The sequence below is a fragment of the Rhipicephalus microplus genome, chromosome 6 (assembly GCF_043290135.1).
Source record: "Rhipicephalus microplus isolate Deutch F79 chromosome 6, USDA_Rmic, whole genome shotgun sequence".
NCBI lineage: Eukaryota > Metazoa > Arthropoda > Arachnida > Ixodida > Ixodidae > Rhipicephalus > Rhipicephalus microplus.
This window is the reverse complement of record NC_134705.1, coordinates 104,752,301-104,769,742: the sequence shown is the minus strand read 5'-3', so window position 1 is coordinate 104,769,742 and position 17,442 is coordinate 104,752,301. Positions and strand designations below refer to the sequence as shown.

General features: G+C 44.7%; 1 protein-coding gene across 2 annotated transcripts in view; it reads right to left on the bottom strand.

The window, feature by feature from the left end:
• Positions 1-1,120: 1,120 nt before the first annotated feature.
• LOC119185328 (uncharacterized) overlaps positions 1,121-17,442 on the bottom strand; it is a 147,465-nt gene continuing 131,143 nt past the window's right edge. For both annotated transcript variants that reach the window (XM_075866348.1, XM_075866349.1), the window contains 2 exons: positions 13,078-13,255; positions 1,121-1,300 (listed from right to left, as the gene is read on the bottom strand). In XM_075866348.1, coding sequence (XP_075722463.1) covers positions 1,272-1,300; positions 13,078-13,255 — 207 coding nt within the window. In that variant the 3' untranslated portion in view covers positions 1,121-1,271. The remainder of the gene's footprint in view (positions 1,301-13,077; positions 13,256-17,442) is intronic.

The following is a 17,442-nucleotide window of genomic DNA, read 5'->3' as shown; positions in this document are numbered from 1 at the left end:
ATAGCTGAACATGGCGGCAGATTGGTTGACTCTTACCAAGAGGTACTCTATCATAATCTCCTACCCTGCAGAAAGTGTTACATTGGTCAAACCGGGCCTGTGAAATAACCGAATAATGGATTACAGAAAATCTTTTAAAAGGCAGCGTTCGTCCGATCCCTGCCTGCAATGAGGGGGAATGTAAACGTCGTTCTTCACAAAATCAAAGTAGAGTGTGGTTGTGGTGAAAAGATAGGACCTCGCAAGAGTTTGTTGAGGCCTTTTTTATACCTAGGTGCAGTGACGAATATGTGGTGAGGATATCGGTGAACCTACGTAAAGTCCAGATTGAATATCTATATAAGGTTGAGATTAAATATCTAACTGCTAACCTGTTATCGTAACCACGCGCCCTTGCTTCGTTTTTGTGTGTTTTTCTCAAAATAACCATCAATTGTTATTCTGCGCCTGTCCGTGCTCTCCTGAATCTTGTTCAGGTTTTTTGAGCAGATTCCTATTTACGAGGCAGCATGGTAATCAGAGATTGTTAATATGATGCTCGACCAGTCTTTATTTGTTTGATGAGTTGCGTCATGATACCGCATGCTGACAGTTCTGCTCAATAATGGAAAGGCATATCAACTGGTAACCAGAATGCCAGGTGAATTGGCAAATAAATAAATATCTGCCTACGAAACATGTGCCTACATCAAATATTGCGAACATATAAATAATATACTAATGCTTTAACAAACAGCAGCACTGCAATATGACCCGTGGAAGACAACTTTAGCTGTAATTAGTGTGTGACAAAAAATATTCGTGCATATTTTGCACCTCTTTAAAAGTAGCTCGATCAAATTATTTCCTTTGATGTGTGTACCTATGTAGAATGTCGGTATTTTAGACATAGCGATATTAAGTTTTCTTGCCGACAGTATATGCGCAAACATCAACCAAAGCAGTGAGAGTCAAAATCTGCGGACCACCTTAATTTGGCGCACTGTAGGAAAGGCCATTTTTATGCAAGGGCATAGTCTGGCTGATAATTACAAAGCGCAATCGTGATAATATCCTGCATTTTGAAAGAAGTGGGTTGTGAAGCCTTTTTTATTCTTGGGGTCAGTGAGTCGAAATTCGGTAGTGCTTTATAAACCAAATTTATTTTCCATTAGACCACTAAAGCAGGGTACAAAAAAGTAACTCGAAGACTCATATGCTTCATTGTACATAAAAGATTCTTGATTTTTTTCGCACGACATAGAGCAAACAATTATTTTTATGAATGCCAACTACTTGCAAACTCCATCCACGCAGCTACCTGAAAAAGGTGAAGATATTTTGTTACTTTCTTTCTTGTAGGCAAGTAGAAGCACTACAAATATTTTCTCCCGGCAAACACTATTAGAACACAAACCCTGCCACCTCTTGTCGGCGTGGCCAGTCTTCTATCGACAGCATTTTCCTAATTATGCGCAGCTACCTCTGCACTCTCGATTTCCTAATTATGAGCTCGGTCACTTCTGCCTGGCATGTGTCATCTTCCCTGGACTACATCTTTCTGACGCCTGACACCAGGCATCCCCGTATCGCCTCAGCTAGTGGGTCACAGTCACGCAAATTCGTTCATGCGAGGCCCAAGGTATTGAAGATGGTGGGAAAGGAAAGGCATATTTTGTACAAAATTTCAGCTAATTTTTCCATAAAAGACCTATTTTTCATATCTTATATTAGTCCTTTCTAAAGAAATTATTGCTATAACATTCCAATGACCTATTGACACCAATATAGGTTTCCAAAATGACTAACGGATGGCGAATCTTTGTATTAAGTCATGTTTACATATCCGCACAAGGTGATGAAAAATATATAGAGTTCTATCAGTTATGTACAGGGAAGAAGGCAGTGTCCTTAAGGGGCCTCATCCTATAACAACTATGCGGTCTCCTCATTATAGGAGCCCATTGGTGCGGGCCGTGGCCCGAGCACGCTGAACCAAGACCCGTTGGGCCGCCAGGTCAGAGGAGCCGAGCAGGGCTTCCTCTCATTCCTGCCGAGAAGGGTTGAATATAAGGGGAGGTTTGGGATATTTCGGTCCGCCCGAACTATGTAGGAAGTGTCACTAGAATTCCTTTCACAGCGCAGGTATTCCCCGTGCAAGCGTGGTTCAAGTGTTATAGGATTGCCAGACACAATACAGTGTTGGTGTAAAGGCGAAGGAGAATTGACTCTTATAGGGCTGTGGATAGATGTGAAGGCCAGATTGGTAATATCTTCGCATTTCAATAAAGGTGCAAGGCAATTGATATCGAGGTGTGGATTTGCACTGGACGAGGACTGCGGCCGGAGAGTGAGCGTGAGGACTGCATCTTTGGCCACCTCATTTCAATTGTGGTATGTGTGAGTCAGAGCCCATACTAAAATTCGGTGTGCGGCTCACTTAGGCAACGGCTGTTTTGCAGAATTTTGTTGGCAAAGTACGGGACGTGGCTATGTTGAACAATGAGGGGGGCGCCCTTAAGTCCGGATAATGACCTTCGTGTTCTGATCAGCGGCGGCTAGCACGATCTCGATCTCTCCCGCTTACGAAATATTACGGGCATGGAAGATGAGGCCAATTACTGCGGTGTTTTGGTGGCCCACCAAGTTCTTGTACCAATCTCCGTGCAGCTTCCCGAGGTGTCCACACAGAAAACTCTGAATTTGTGACCATAGTGGTGAGCCAAGGCTTGCTCGAGGCATCGGCCACGTTATCATCTCAAGTCACGCTAGCTGTATGAAGCCGCCGATTCCGGGACTATTTCCATGTTTTTGAAATGTGCTGTGCTCATCCGTATATATTTATGATTGATATGTAGTCGGGAAGTCGGGCAAGAAGGCGGTGAGTGGGTTATGTCTGGGACACTCTGGTATATTAGCGTCACAAAGTTATTTAATTGGCAAGCTCTCGTGTAGGTTCGTGTATACAGAATACCGATGTCATAGCCATCATCGGGAAATGAGCTGACAACAACATTTGCTTCCACCCAAATCTCCTACACTCCATATATTTACTAAACTGCCAAAAGAGAGCAAACGACAGAAATAAAAGAGCATGCAAAAGTCGAAGGAGCTTAACAGGAGTAATAGATGGGGCTAAAGATGCGAGCAGTGCGAAGAAATAAATGGTCACTGGAGCAAACCCATATCACCATACACCGGGAGGCGTTTCTTGCAGCTGATGCGACAGAGTAATGGCGAAGAGGCACTCGTGTAGCAGGGGAAGTCGGCCGAATAGGTTGAGAGACGTCCACATTATTCACTTGCAAGGAAGGAAGTGTCGGGATAGTTGGGGTCAGTGACCTTTCGGCGTTTGGCAGCCGCAAATCACACACGAAGCCGGAGACGTTTTTTCGCCAACGCCAGAAGACCAGAACAAGCCTGACGCGCGTCAGGTGACAAGAAGAAGCTCTGTGTCCAGGTGGAAGCCCGCTGGGACCTTGATGAAGGAGCTCTGCAAGCCAAAACTACCACACCCTGGCCACCTTCTCCACTCAGTCCCCACTCAGCCACGTCTGCCTCGCTTCACTGTTTTTTTCCCGTGGCTCTCCTAAATCTCTGTGGAGGCGCCTTATTGGCTTAATATGTTCACGCCCACACGTGCCGCAACCGAGCGCCATCTTCATCGTCCTCTTTGGTTGAGGCTGAGGGCGTGGCGCGCTTTTCAAACGCACACAAAGACATTACAAAATCCCCCCTTTGAAACGTTTTTCCGTCCAGAAACAAATGCAAATAAGTGCGCGTTTCACCACACACAACACACATCCGGGGCAACGGTAACACCAATCTTACAATCAATTCACTTATCCTACCTTGCACGTTCACACAAAATTTACTAGAAGTTCACTACACAGCTCATAGCCAAGCTACAGCGTCTTGCCCAAAACCATGAAAATCACACTTCTCGGCACAGCAAACTTTTAAACCCAGTAAATATACAAACAGTGTAAGTCCTCGTTCATGGGGTCTAAATCCGCATGCGGCGACTGGTTATTTGAACTCAACTTTCAGGTTATAGCGTCCCACACTAGATGAACAGAATATTTGTTTCTTTCATCTGAATGCAAAACGAAAGCCTTGTAGCGTTTCCGATCAGAAATGTGCCTGTAGTTCTGCATCAGGATGTTATCCACATGGCCATCAGCCTTGCCAGCAGCATCTGTTAATACAGCTGGCGGCAGGCAGACAGACACTGCTACATCACATTTGGAGTTTGTTACTTGGCTTGCACATAAGTCAAATGCTCCTTCATATAACTTCATTTTGTTTTCCAAACTGAATGATTTTGTTGTCATTTCCTGCTCTTCGCACAGAATGCTACACATTTTACTTTGACATGACGTAATCACAACGCCAAGAGTCGAGCTAACTGTATGTTCTCCGACCATGCCTGTGCCACTGCTTACATCTGCCAGTGTTACAGAGGACGACTCTACAGCTACCGCCTTAGATGTGTCCACAAGGCATACGTTCCTTGCTATGTCACTTGTTTTGCTTCCTGCACCGGAAGAATCGTCATCTCTATTAAATACTCGCCATCGGTTTTCAGATGTGCACTCTAAGCAAAGATCAATCGCCCTTTCGTCAGGGTTGTGTAGAGGACTCCATACCTCTGCTGTTAATGCGCATTCCGTTGCACCACTTCGCGTAGCCAAATGGCTATACAAACATCTTGACTGTTCTTTAGCTGAAGCTTCTTGTGAAGCCATGTAAATCACGGTTACCAAACCGCGACGTGTGTCGCCCTCGCCCTTTCCTTCAAATCTGCGTCCACTTGTAGGGAATCTAGTTCTACAGTTTCATCACAGGCGTTGTCACGTCTGCCATTGAAAAGAGAGACTGAAATGCTAATAAAGGTCCTAGCATTGGAGAACACGTCGATTATCTGCTCTTTGGAGTTCTGATACGAAAAGTCTTCTCGCCAGTATCTACTTTTCAGTCCCCTCATTTCGGCCTTCGCCTTTTCAGTCGTAACTGAAGCGTCTTTTGTTTTAACTCTTCAATGTCATTTTTCTTCTTTCTTAGTTCTTTTTCAAACTACATTTTCTCCTCCCTTTCTTTTCGAATTCGCCTCTCACGTTTCTTACACCAAGCCATCATTTCATCGCCCATGCGTGTTGCCAATTCTTCTACGTCTGCTCTTGTCATGTTCCTGTTCTAGTGTGGAGAGGTAAGTGGTAAAAGATGTTGATCTGACGCGGCCGCCAATTGTCACGAGGCTATTTATTGGGCAAGCTCTCGTGTAGGTTCACGTAAACAGAAAACCGAGGATATAACCATCATCGGGAAAAGAGCTGACGAGACCATTTGCTTTCACCCCAAATTCCCAACACTCAATATATTTACGAAACTGACAAAAGAGAGTAAACAACAGACAAAGAACAGAGCATGAAAAAGTAGGAGCTTAACAGGAATAATAAATGGCTAAAACATGCTAGCAGTGCGCGGAATTACAAGGTCACAGGAGCGAACCAATATCACCATTCACTGGGACGCCTTCCTTGCAGCAGATGCGACGGAGTAACTGCGAAGACGCACCCGTGAAGCAGCGGAAGTCTGGCGAATAGGTTGAGAGATGCCCTCATCGCTCATTTACAGAGAATGAAGCGTCAGGATGGTTGAGGTGAGTGACCTTCCGGCGTTCGAGAGCAACAAATCGCACACGAAGCCGGCCAACACCAGAAGTTGGCCAGCGCCTGAAGAGCAGAACAAGCCTGGATCACGTCAGCAGCTCCGTGCACAGGTGGGAGCCTGCTGAGACCGTGATGCGGAAGCTCTGCTGGCCGCCCCTACCACACCCTGGCCACCTTCGTCACTCGGTTCCGACTCAGCCATGTCTTCCTTAAGTCGCTGTTTTTCTCTCGTGGCTCTCCTAAATCATCGTGGAAGCGCAATATTGGCTTAAGATGTTCACGACCACATGTGTCGTGACCGAGCATCATCTTCGTCGCCCTCTTTGGTTGAGGCTGATGGCACAGCGCACATCTCAAACGCGCAGAATCACATCACAATTACTTTATGAAGTGCTTGTCTGGCAGCTCCTTCACGGTGTTTACCATCCCCATGCCGAGAAGGCGCTTGTTGCAGGTGTTTACCATAGACTCGATGACTTTCGTCTTGATATTGTCGAGAATAACATCTAGTGCAATCCCTCAAAACCAACGTAAGTGGAGGTCTGGAGATACGTACTGGACACGGCTTGTTAAAATACATGGGCCAGCCACAAGAAATTTTTGCAGCGTAACCTCCTATGCTTATTAAAAACCTGGTGAACTATCCAGCCCACCTTGCCTTTTGCCTTACGTATACTTAGCTACTGTTTTTTTTTGTGCCGAATATGTTCTTGAAGAACCCCAGTATTTCATCTCTTCACGCTCTGTTATATGTACACTGGGAAGTTAGAGCTCTATTTGTTGGTGCACTTTGATGATGGACTAATGTGCGCACATTGTGATTCGGACGGCGAGAACTGAGGGCCACTGCGATGGGCGTAGTTGCACAAGATGTCCGCAGCAGCCTGCAGGTGTCCCTCCATACCTGTAGCTGAGATGTGTGCCGCAGATATGGTGATGAGTATATATATAGTGCATTCTGTATGACTTAGACTTTCGCCACCTGAGCAAGGGGTCTTAACATTGTCGCAATGAATAGAAAGAATGACTGTACTGCTCCTTGTGAGGTCCCTCTCGTGCCCTATCAGTAAGAGCAATGTTCAGTGTAGTGAATCTGAATATGTCATTGTCACTTGGTTCAAAATTACGTAGTGTGGTTGAAAGTGTTCCGACCACAATGCATCTGTGAGACATGCGTAAGATGATCTCGTGAGTCACGACATCAAAACCCTCCGTCAGATTTAAAGCAAGCACAACTTTCTTTTTTTTGGGATACTCGACTAGATCGGGGATGTCATTACCGAGCTGAAGCAAGATGTACTGCGCGGATCTGTGTATTCGGCATTGGAGCATTGTCTCTGCAAGTGTATTTTTGGCTTCCATAAACTTAGAGAACCTGTCGGGCACCAATGTTTTTTTAATTTTCTACAAACTTTTGAAGAAGATGAAGCATAGGTAATCCACGCTAATGGGTTTGTGTGATGTGGGTATTATGGTGACCAGGGTGGTCTTTCACTATAATTTGAGGGGTTTTTCTCTGATTGAAGTAAACGATATATATGCAAGTAACTTTGGTAGGTACAGTCGGGAAGATCGGCAAGTGATTTAACAATGAGTTATCCTTTCCCAATGCAGTTTCTCGCCACATATTGCCTAGGTGCACTAGTTGATATAGCGCCGCATGCTTGGTACCTGCTTACCAAAGGCGGACCATTAGCGGTGTTGCTGTGTTCATAGCTACTGATCTCAGAGTGTACCTGCCAATTTCGCCATGTCTATATAAAAGCTCTAAATTGCTTGTCAGAGATGATTTTGTGTCTCCGTTCGAGTTTAGGTCAGATCGATCAAGGCTCGGAAAAAGTGGCATGTACTCAAGCTGTACATTTGTTGGAAAGTGGGGTTGGCTTGGTCCACCCAATTGGATTCAGCGAGCTCACGCGCGCACACTACCGCTCTCGGAATGTGCTCGGTGTTCGGAATTACGTATTTTTACAGGCGCCGTTGGTGTACCAGGCTGTGCCGGGGCGTTTTGAGTTGAAGGTGGTGGTCATCTACTGCTGTAGTCACCTCCAAGAGTTTAATGTGCGTTTGTGAGCCAGAAAGGTTGAAAACCAGTTGCTGGGATAAAGCATGGTATGCTTCCTGTGCAAAGGCGCTCCGATTGGCGTACAGTTGTAGAAACTGTGTCTAACTAGAAATTTTCTCTTTTCTATAAAGTGCTTACAAATGATGTGTAAGAGTAGTCTGATTGAGTATGCAGTGGTGACTGCCGAGTGCCTCGTCGGTTTTGACAAAATCCGCATACTGGACATTTTTTTTCAGGGAAGGTCCGGACATGTGTCAGGGTCACCAAGTTACCCGCACGAGCGAGGTAGGCAGGGTCAGTGTGAAGTTAGGCCCAGCGTGGACATAAGATTTGACAACTTACGGTGACGTTTTTCTTCACACACGTCCTGCCAAAGTTTCAAGTTTCAAGTTTATTTTCAATTTCCTTTTTACAAGAGAAAAAGAAAACGCAAGGGCAAGAAACAAAAAGCTGCAAAACAGGAGCTTGACTGAAATCTCCCAATCACCAAAGGGTACCTGCAAGCCTATAAGAAGTGGCTAAATAGGTCTGTGAATGTTACGTTGGCTAGTCGCGTTGAGCAATAAGTGTTTAGCTGGCAGACTGGTAGTTCTAGTGTACTAAGGGGCTGGAGCGTGTGGGCAGCCAGTCGAGCGTTTCGGGCGGTGGAGGGGTGGAGGGAAGAGAGCATTGTGTTGTGAGTGGGTGGAGGAGGCAGTACCTGTGGGTGTATTAGCAGAGTGACGTCTGCCTGAACCTGCGACGTAAGCGTGTGGGGTGAGCTTGGCGTCAACGCGCAGCTTTGCCGGGACCTACTTAGCACTGCTCCAACATCTACGACGAGGAGAACTCGTGCGAACGCGTTCGCACGGACGCAGGTACGTATGGCATCACACACGTGATTGAAAAAGCTGCTTCGCCTCAGAAAACGAGCAAGGTTTTTGACTAAGCTAGTTTGTGAAGACTTACAACAGCTCCCAGCGCACTCATTGACGTGAACGAAGGAGGGATACGCGGAGACGAACGCTAAATTACAACTGAAGTTTATTACAAAGAAACATGCGCGTATAACTATGCAAAATTGTCTATGCACAAACACATCCTGTCGAAAGCATCCTTTCACCATTCGAAGAAGAATTCATTTACTCAAAGTTAAAAAAAAAGGGCATGAGAGTTTGCTTCCCACAAGAATCATAAAAATTTTCCGGAAAGTGCTGTAGAAAGTTTGCTCATTGTCTTTTCTGTTTACCGCAGCTTCAATAACGAACCTTTTTTTTTTCACGTGTCGTTTTGCGATTATTGTAGTGTGACCAAAAGTAAGAGCGCAGTCACAAACAAAACAATGTGGCTCGAAAAAGCCATCTCTACCTTTTTTTTGCTTTTGTCGATGCTGTAGCGTACGCATGTTGAAACATTTTTCTATTTTTCCCCCATATGCCGCTAACCCGGGGGAAGGGTATGTCATCGAACACTCGTTTAGCATACCCTGCAATTAGAACTCTTTGCTCAGTAGGGCAGCCATCATCTCTATCCACAGGTCTAGTTGGCTTGCATAGCTTCGACAGTTTATTGATAGTGGAAAAAAAAAACGTGACCTCTGATTTTTCCCAGTATCTTTAGGTGGTGCGAAATCTGATGCAGACATAGGAGTGCCACCGCCTTTCGTTTTTTTATTCTTGGCCATCTCCGGTGTTTTTTGCGCAGTCTCACGATCTTTGGCCTTCTTCAACAAGCTTCTCGCTACAGAAATCGGTAATGCTTTCGGGAAGCACGCATCTTGAGACCTCGACAACTGCGCATACAATCTACTGTGAACACTTTGATGACATGAACTGTTGATGGCATTCCAAAAAGAAGTGTGTGCAGTGGCTCTTTTTATTACTTTACAATGTGATGAACGAAAAGGCAGAAGTGGCTTCAAGGCACGTGGTGTCATGAAGCCAATCGCCGATGACGTTAAACTTGAGTTTCCCACGGAAGCCTTGAGTTTCCCACAGCTTCGCACGGAAGCCTATTAGATGAAGTCAAGCGGTGGAGGCTTTCGTTGAAAATATTCATCTTTTTACAATCACACTAGTAGAACAAAACTTAATTGCTATCTCATAAAATGAGAAAGTCTCCAACATTTTTGAAAACCTCTAATATTCGCGTTCCGGCGAACTTAGACGCCATAATCTTGTCAAGATGTGACAGTGAAAAATAATACCTGTTTGACACCTAGTGCTGTCCGCGGGTTTTTAGCATGCCATATCTGTCAAAACCCTGTTTTAAACATATCTTTAAAGGGCCACTCACCAGGATTGACAATTTTGAGCAGGCAAGCGCAATGCGTACACGAGGCGTTCATGATCACGTCTGCCAAAGTTTTCAACGCTACGCGCCGAGGAAATGGGTCAAATTTCAAAATGAATGCTGCTTTCTCGCTCTTCTGCAAGCAAGCGCACAGAAATTGGGGGCATGACGTGCGCGTATGAATGGGTCTGCGTACATGCAAATAAAGTGTAGTGGTCCTCTACGTAAACAATTCTGCTTGGACGTTGGAAACAGTGGCACGTGACGTTCCCGAATTTATTCAACACGACATGCGTAGTTTATGTATTTTTTTCTTGAAGAGAATAATAAAGTACTACATAAATGATGAGACGCAATAAGAGACTGTGAGCGTCTTTTTAGGGGCGAAGATCCTTAGAGCGCCAGCCGTTCGTCCCTCGTAGTACTAGTAGCAGTTGTAGCGTGTAACCAGTCCTATGTTTTGACCTGCAAGGTGGTGCCAGTGGGAGATTTCTCCTGTGCGGTGTCGAAAAATTAAAAATTCGCAGAGCACGCGTTAAATAAAAGCCGAATTCTCGTGTCTCTCATTCCCCATTAGCAGCCATTGGCATGTACATTAAGCACTATCTGACAAGAAAGGGTTGCTACGTTATAGTCGCAGGGCGTAACCTTCTTGGTTTTATAAAGGTTTAGCGAGCATTGAGCCGCAGTACCATGAATACAGTGAACTAGTATATACCATCAACTCGAGGTGGTTAAAGGTGGGAAGTATACACGAAGCGGAAGCCGTAAGAAAGTGTGCGTGTGCCACCTCTCGTTTAGTCCTTGGAATGTCCGCTGGATGGCGGTGCTCCTATATGGGGAATATATGATGAAAAGATGCGAGATGGTGGTACTTGGAGTGTTGAATAGATGGACAAATGGACACACTGAGATGCATGGACGGACGCACGGATGGCTCCACGGATGGATGGACGCATGGACGAACGCAGGGCGGAGGCATGGACGAACGCAGGTACGGACGCACAGATGAACGTACGGATGCACGAACAGACGCACGGACGGGCGGATGGACGCATGGACGGTCACACAGGCAGACACATGCAAGAGCGGAAGCAAGAACGAATGGACGGATGGATGCTTCACCCCTCTCTCCATCATTCACTCTGTGGATAGGCTGCCATTTTTGTTCCATTTTCTCCCATGAATTGCAACAAGATGCGGGGCTAATGTGTCGGCGTTTCGCATGCGTTCATGTACCCGCGGTGAGCACATCGAGCAGACGACCACCATAGAACGCTCCTACGCGTTCGCGCACTCGTTGTCCTCATCTATTCTACCGAGTCTAAGCGAGCGTTTCCAAACCGTCCCGCAGTAACATGCAGAAGACCACAAAATAAAGCTGGTCAAGAAAGCAACACTGCCGCGTGCTCGGGGGTTGAACTTGTTTGGTCACGTCATGCGCACGCGACATCTTGGTCGGATTCCGGAGGGGGTAAGTAAAAAATTTGGCTTGCGAAGGTTACGCGAAGGAGCGGCAAGTGTTTCGAGCTTGCCTCTTCTCATCCTCGTTCCGCACCGCTTCAAAAGGCCTCTTTTTTCCGCTCGTGAAAAACCGATTCAAATCATTTTTGCGGCAAAATGTTCCTCATTGAACCCCCAACAACTTCCACTGTCTAACTAAAATTTCGTAAGGGGCCTGGTGAGTCACCCCTAAAAGGTACGCTTTGATTTGTATACGGCATTTTTTTGGCATTTGTAAGCTTTAGTAGTCGCACGCTTTCCCCCAGCTACCCGCTTCGCCTAACATCGCACAGCTACGCTTTACCACGGTTTCTTCTCCTGCTTAGCACACAATAGGGTGGGGTTCAACAACTTGTTTAAAATGAAACTTTACGTATTCAATTTGTTTGCATCTCCGTAGATTTTTTTGTAGTGGGTAACGTATTTTTCAGCCCACAACCTACAGCACCAAAAACGCAAGTCATGCAAGAGGAGCTATTTGACATTTTTGCGTGAAATGGTGGTGATGGTGAAAAATATTAATAGAATTTTACAGTTTTTTATGCGAATGCAAACACCTCAAAACATTTATAGAAGGTGCTTTCGCTAAGGACACGCGGACATTATAAGTAGGGCACCAGAGAAAATACGGAAACTTCTAACCAAACTGGCTGAACTTCTGGGCATGTATATATACTAAAACAATTGGAATGATTAGTCCCGTACGAAGAAAACAATTTCGGACTTCTGTGTCTCTAATTATACGAGATATTCTTCACACAAATTTCTGATGAGAGCGCGCAATGTACACATTATCTGAGGGGGTTGCGAAACGAACAAAGGTGAATTATCATGGATCTGGCAGTTAGAACCATTCAATCAAGCTTTTTCAGCGCAAAAGAGGTTGGAATAAAGAGCATTAAATTTGTGAAAATAAAAGCGTGCTAAAGGCCATTTTTTTCAAATAAGAATTTAGGTAAAACGGGACCTGCGGTTGGAGATTTATTACTTTCTGCCTCCCTGCTTTCTTGCTTAAGCTGTCATCAACAAGTACTAGACTTCCGCCAAATCATTAGAAGAGTCTATGGCTGCTTCAATTCACGAACACTCTGTTTTGAGTATATGAATACAAAAGTCACCAAAGAAGACATTTGAATAGCTTTGAAGTATTGAAAAAGAATATTTCAGTTTGGTTGAACCTTTAGACACTATTTCGAGTGTTTACGCTTTGAAATCTCATCCGCCACTATTAGTTACCCGTGACATTCGCCATAAATAGGTAAGCGAAATGAGTCTTTATCGAAAATATGATCATGTTTCTGCTGGTTCATGTTATAAAGAATAGAAGGACATGTGTCGTTGCACATGTTTTAAATACATATGTTTTTTTGTCTGAAACACGTTTGCTTGTATATTGCGCAATACTTCAGAGAAACGCTCAAAATATTCCTGTATCTGGTTTTATTCCCACGTGGTTGCTTCAAGGATTCGCTTGATGGTGAAATACTTTCAGAGTTAATTCCTTATAGAAAAAACTGTATGAAAACACCTGACGAGAGAAGCTCGAACTTGTTGGTTAAAAGAACGCTAATCCAAAATCTATCTTACCTTCAAGTGGACCACAGGGGCAAGAGTGCAAGTACACAGCAGTGAGAGCCATGGGTGAACAAGCGTCACCACGTTTGCCGAGTGGTTTGCATCGTTTACGGCGGCGACCGTATTCAAGGCAACAAGTCCCTTCTTCGCAGATCGTTTGCTTGGAGCATGCGACGTTCTTGCGCTTCAGCTTTAGTGATGGCGAAAAATAATCAAAGCAGTAATATATTAAATTGCGTCATCTATGAGAGCATTTCTTGGTGTCAATACAATAAATGTAATAAGAATAATTATCAAGTACAGAAGTTTTGATGTACCGAACAAACTAATTCGTTAATTGATTTACAGTTTTGCAGCTTTAGGAACCGTATCATGGCCATAAAACAAATATTGAAAGTGAAGTAGCGAATTTAGGCTCGAGAGTACATATTTATCGTAAAATGAACAAAGCTCTCTTGCTGATAATAGGCTTCATCACTGCGACATTGGGAATTCACTCCTTTAATGTGCAATCAGCGCTGCTGCGACAGCCACATTAGACGACAGCTTTAAATTCCCTTTCCTTTTTCTGGAGGGCTCTTAAACAATGGAACTGAAAAGTAAATGAAAAAACATGCGGAATGAAAATTTTTAAGCGGAATCACGTTCCTGGAATCCCGCTGCGTTTTTTTCGCCAACAGTGCGCAACAAAGAAATTTTAAAGGACAAGTGTTAACAACATATATAAGTAAACATTATTGATGCCGAATACACGTAAAACAATATACAAAACATTTGAATTGTACAAGGCTCTGGCGTACCAGATATTTCCCTCAATATATGGCCGAAAACAAAGATGCGTATAGTTACAACGACGCTTTGCATTAGGGCAGAACAAGCAATGGGTATCTTTTGAGGGCAAAGCTTCTTATGGCGTGATTTTTGCGTCTCCGTTGTCGTAGTGCGTAACCTCTGCCACATACTCACCCTCGGGCACATATCCGTATGCCCACATGTTGCAAAAAAGCAGCACGGCGTCGTTATCATGCTATTAGTGTTTACAAAGCGCTGACAGTAGAAATGGGGTATATACTTTTGTTTACTTCTAGCATCGTCCACTGGATGGTGATACTTGTATGTGTTGAATATATAATAAAAAAGTGAGATGGCGGTACTTGAAGTGTTAAGTGGATGAATGGAAGGACAGACAGACAAGCAGATGAATAGCCGGATGGATAGGAACACGGACGGATGGATGGGCGCACTGACGCATGGGCGCACGTGCAGACGGATGCACGGCCGGACGCAAGATAACGCGCACTAACGGGTGCGCGTATGAGCGAAGTGACGCATGGATGCACGGACCAATGGACGCACGGTCGTACGCACGAATGGACACATGAACGGGCACACATTCGAACGCATGGACGCACAGGTGAAAGCGCAAAGGAATGACGGATACTTCGCTCTGCTCATCATCATTCATTTCGTGGATGTGCATTGAATTTTTGCCGCTGAATTTTATGAATATTTCTATTGTATAACGCGGTGGTCATTGAGGATTAAAATCCACAGTCATGGTGACAAATTTGTTCAAAACTAACTGATGATGTAGGACACTTGCTAAGAAGGATCATACGTTTCTAGGAGAGAAAGAGATGAAACCTATGATAACCAGGAATACGGCCAGTGGATTATCAACTTTTAGTAATAATTTGTTTCTGATACAAAGTTTACAAATGTAGTTGTTGAACGAACAAGCGAAAGGACTTGGGCATGACACACAAACGAGATGAATTGCAGGAGTAATCACTACTATGCTGCTACACTAACATGCGAGGCAGTTCGGCTCCCTGCCAGAAAAGATTACAAGCCTCTCTCTTAAGGGTAAAGAGATGTAGGCGAAACTGTACATCTGCGCGACTGGCCCACAATATTATTTATTTTTTTATCGCGTGGGGCAAAGGTTGCTCATCATTTCTCTCTTTGCATGTGAGAACTCATCTGTAAACAAGCGAAACATTTTTCTTGCAACACGTCACAACTATCGTCCCGTGTTCATTTCCTGGCAGCAATAAAGCTAGCCAAGATGAACCCACAAGTGACATCAATAGAAGATATATTTTGTTGGAGGAAGCGGCTGATCATGCACGAATCTGAGATCAAGATAGCATTATTCTTTTTTAAAATAGAGCAAACGATTGTGCATCTGAACGGTACACTTTTGAAGGCTACTTTTTGAAGACTACACGGCGGTACACTAGAGGTTGCCAGGTTTTCAGAGGACTATATGACTCCCCTCTCTAACATCTGTAGCTAATAAATGCTCCGCTCTAAGTCTTGGCACGACACTTCAATAATATGGCAACGGGAAGGTTGAGGAAAGTATGTACTTGCTACGTGTGCAATAACTGTCCAGCTTGAGTCCACCGAGATTCTCACTATTTTTGTCAAACTAGAGTTAAGCCACGGCTGAAGTTTTTACACGCAGATTTGCTTTTTGCGCACTTGCTATAATATTTGAAACTACTTCAAAAAGAAATGTCAGTCCTGGCTTGCTAATTAACTTAGGACAGTATGACTACTCTTGTCCACAGAAGCAAAAATAAGCAATTTCATCATTAAAGCTAATAATGCAAGGCATGATGGGAAGTCAAGTTTTCTTGGCTTTCCAGAGCTTCTCCTTTGGTATACTGTAACTTGTGCATTCAGGGCAAAAATCTGGCGACTGGCTGGAGTCGTGAGTAAGAACACAAGGAAAGCAATAGCAAACACCTTTAGCATCATGTATATGGGAAAACCAGTGGTGTAGAGCGTGAGCCTGCCATGTATGAGTGCGCCACAGGCTGGATATTTAGGCATTTCTCATCTTGCTGGCAGCGACCAGGCTTCCCAATATTATGCCCTCCACCTTCATTGACAGGGTTGCGCGAGAATCGAATCGCTGGCAGGGGTGCACACAACTAGGGGTACAATCCTTCGGTCCTTGATTTGTAAAACTTGCTCTGTGAAGAAACAATGACGGCTCAAAGACGCAGAACATTAGCCAAGTTTTAGCTTTGGGGAACATAGCACCAATGAGACAATGTTCTGAGTGGGACACTTCTGTTGGTGCTTGTTATACATAAAAAGAAGATGAGCATGAGTGCGTGTGGACTCAAAGAAGATGGCGTTCAGGCATCAGATACATCATTCATTTTTGTTTTGAGTACAATAAGGCTGTAACCTTCGGGTCAATGGGTGTCACAGGGCTGGTAGGGCTGGCACCACACAATCAGCTCACGTACCAGCCTTCTCGTCTGCATCGCAAGCCTCCCTCCCCAACGTCGATGATTTCACATCCTGCTTTCTTTAGTTGGCAGGCCCCTCGATTGCCGCTGATGAGGGTAAGTAGCAGGGTTCCCAGCCTGCTTGCCATGCCTAGTCGATGTTTTGTGCTATAAGGTCCTCTTGCAACTAATACAGCGGCTTTTGAAGGCACCTTGCTCTTCCATATTCCCGCAATGGTAATGATGGTTTCAATGGCTTTTTATTGTGGCCTGAAGAACTACAACACTGAACTTCCCTAGCCAACTGATAGCAAAGAAGCCCAGATGAGCTGGACTGCTGATCCGGTGAACCGTCCTCACTTTTATTCATCGTATTTTTCCTCATCAGGGTCGTCCTCACGATCAAAAAAGGAAGTTTAGTGTGAACACGATTGATCATATTCAATTCATCATTTGCAGCGGCTTCTAGATGGCCGTGTTTTGCTGGCGCATGATTTTTTATTATTCCCAGGGTAAAGTTTCAGGAGCATGCTTGATCAACACTAACGTCTACCAACGCGATTTCGTGCTGCGTCATCGCGTTGCTCCTGGAGATTGCGACAGATTGATGCAGTTGTCAGAGAACTGTATGGAACAAAACGGAGAAGTAGGAAAGCTGGCAAACAGCTTCTTGAGGAGTGGGTGCGGTGACTACAAGATACACTGGTTTTTCTCGTGAGTTGACATGCTTGTCAGCTCGTACGCATACCAGTTTAGCATGATAAGCTGTGCTTTAGGTCCAGCTCAAGGCGTGCGGCCACACCACCGGCAATGTGCTCCATCAATCTCCTTTTCATGATTCCAGGAATATGAGACAAGCTGGCCAACCTACCGGTTGTTTGGCACTGTTAGCCTTATGTTAGACCTTGGTTAGCGTGATGACCAGTCGGCTTCGCACCACAGGAAATATAATTACAGTGGCATGAATGTCATGTAACCAAACTCTTTATCACGGTATCATCACTGCGATAAACCAAAGATTTTATCGATTCGATACGATCGTCAACGAAAGACCTCTTTAAAAAGACGCATATACCCTTTTCACTTCAAAACTGATCACTCCACGATGATTGTAAAAGGGGACACAGGA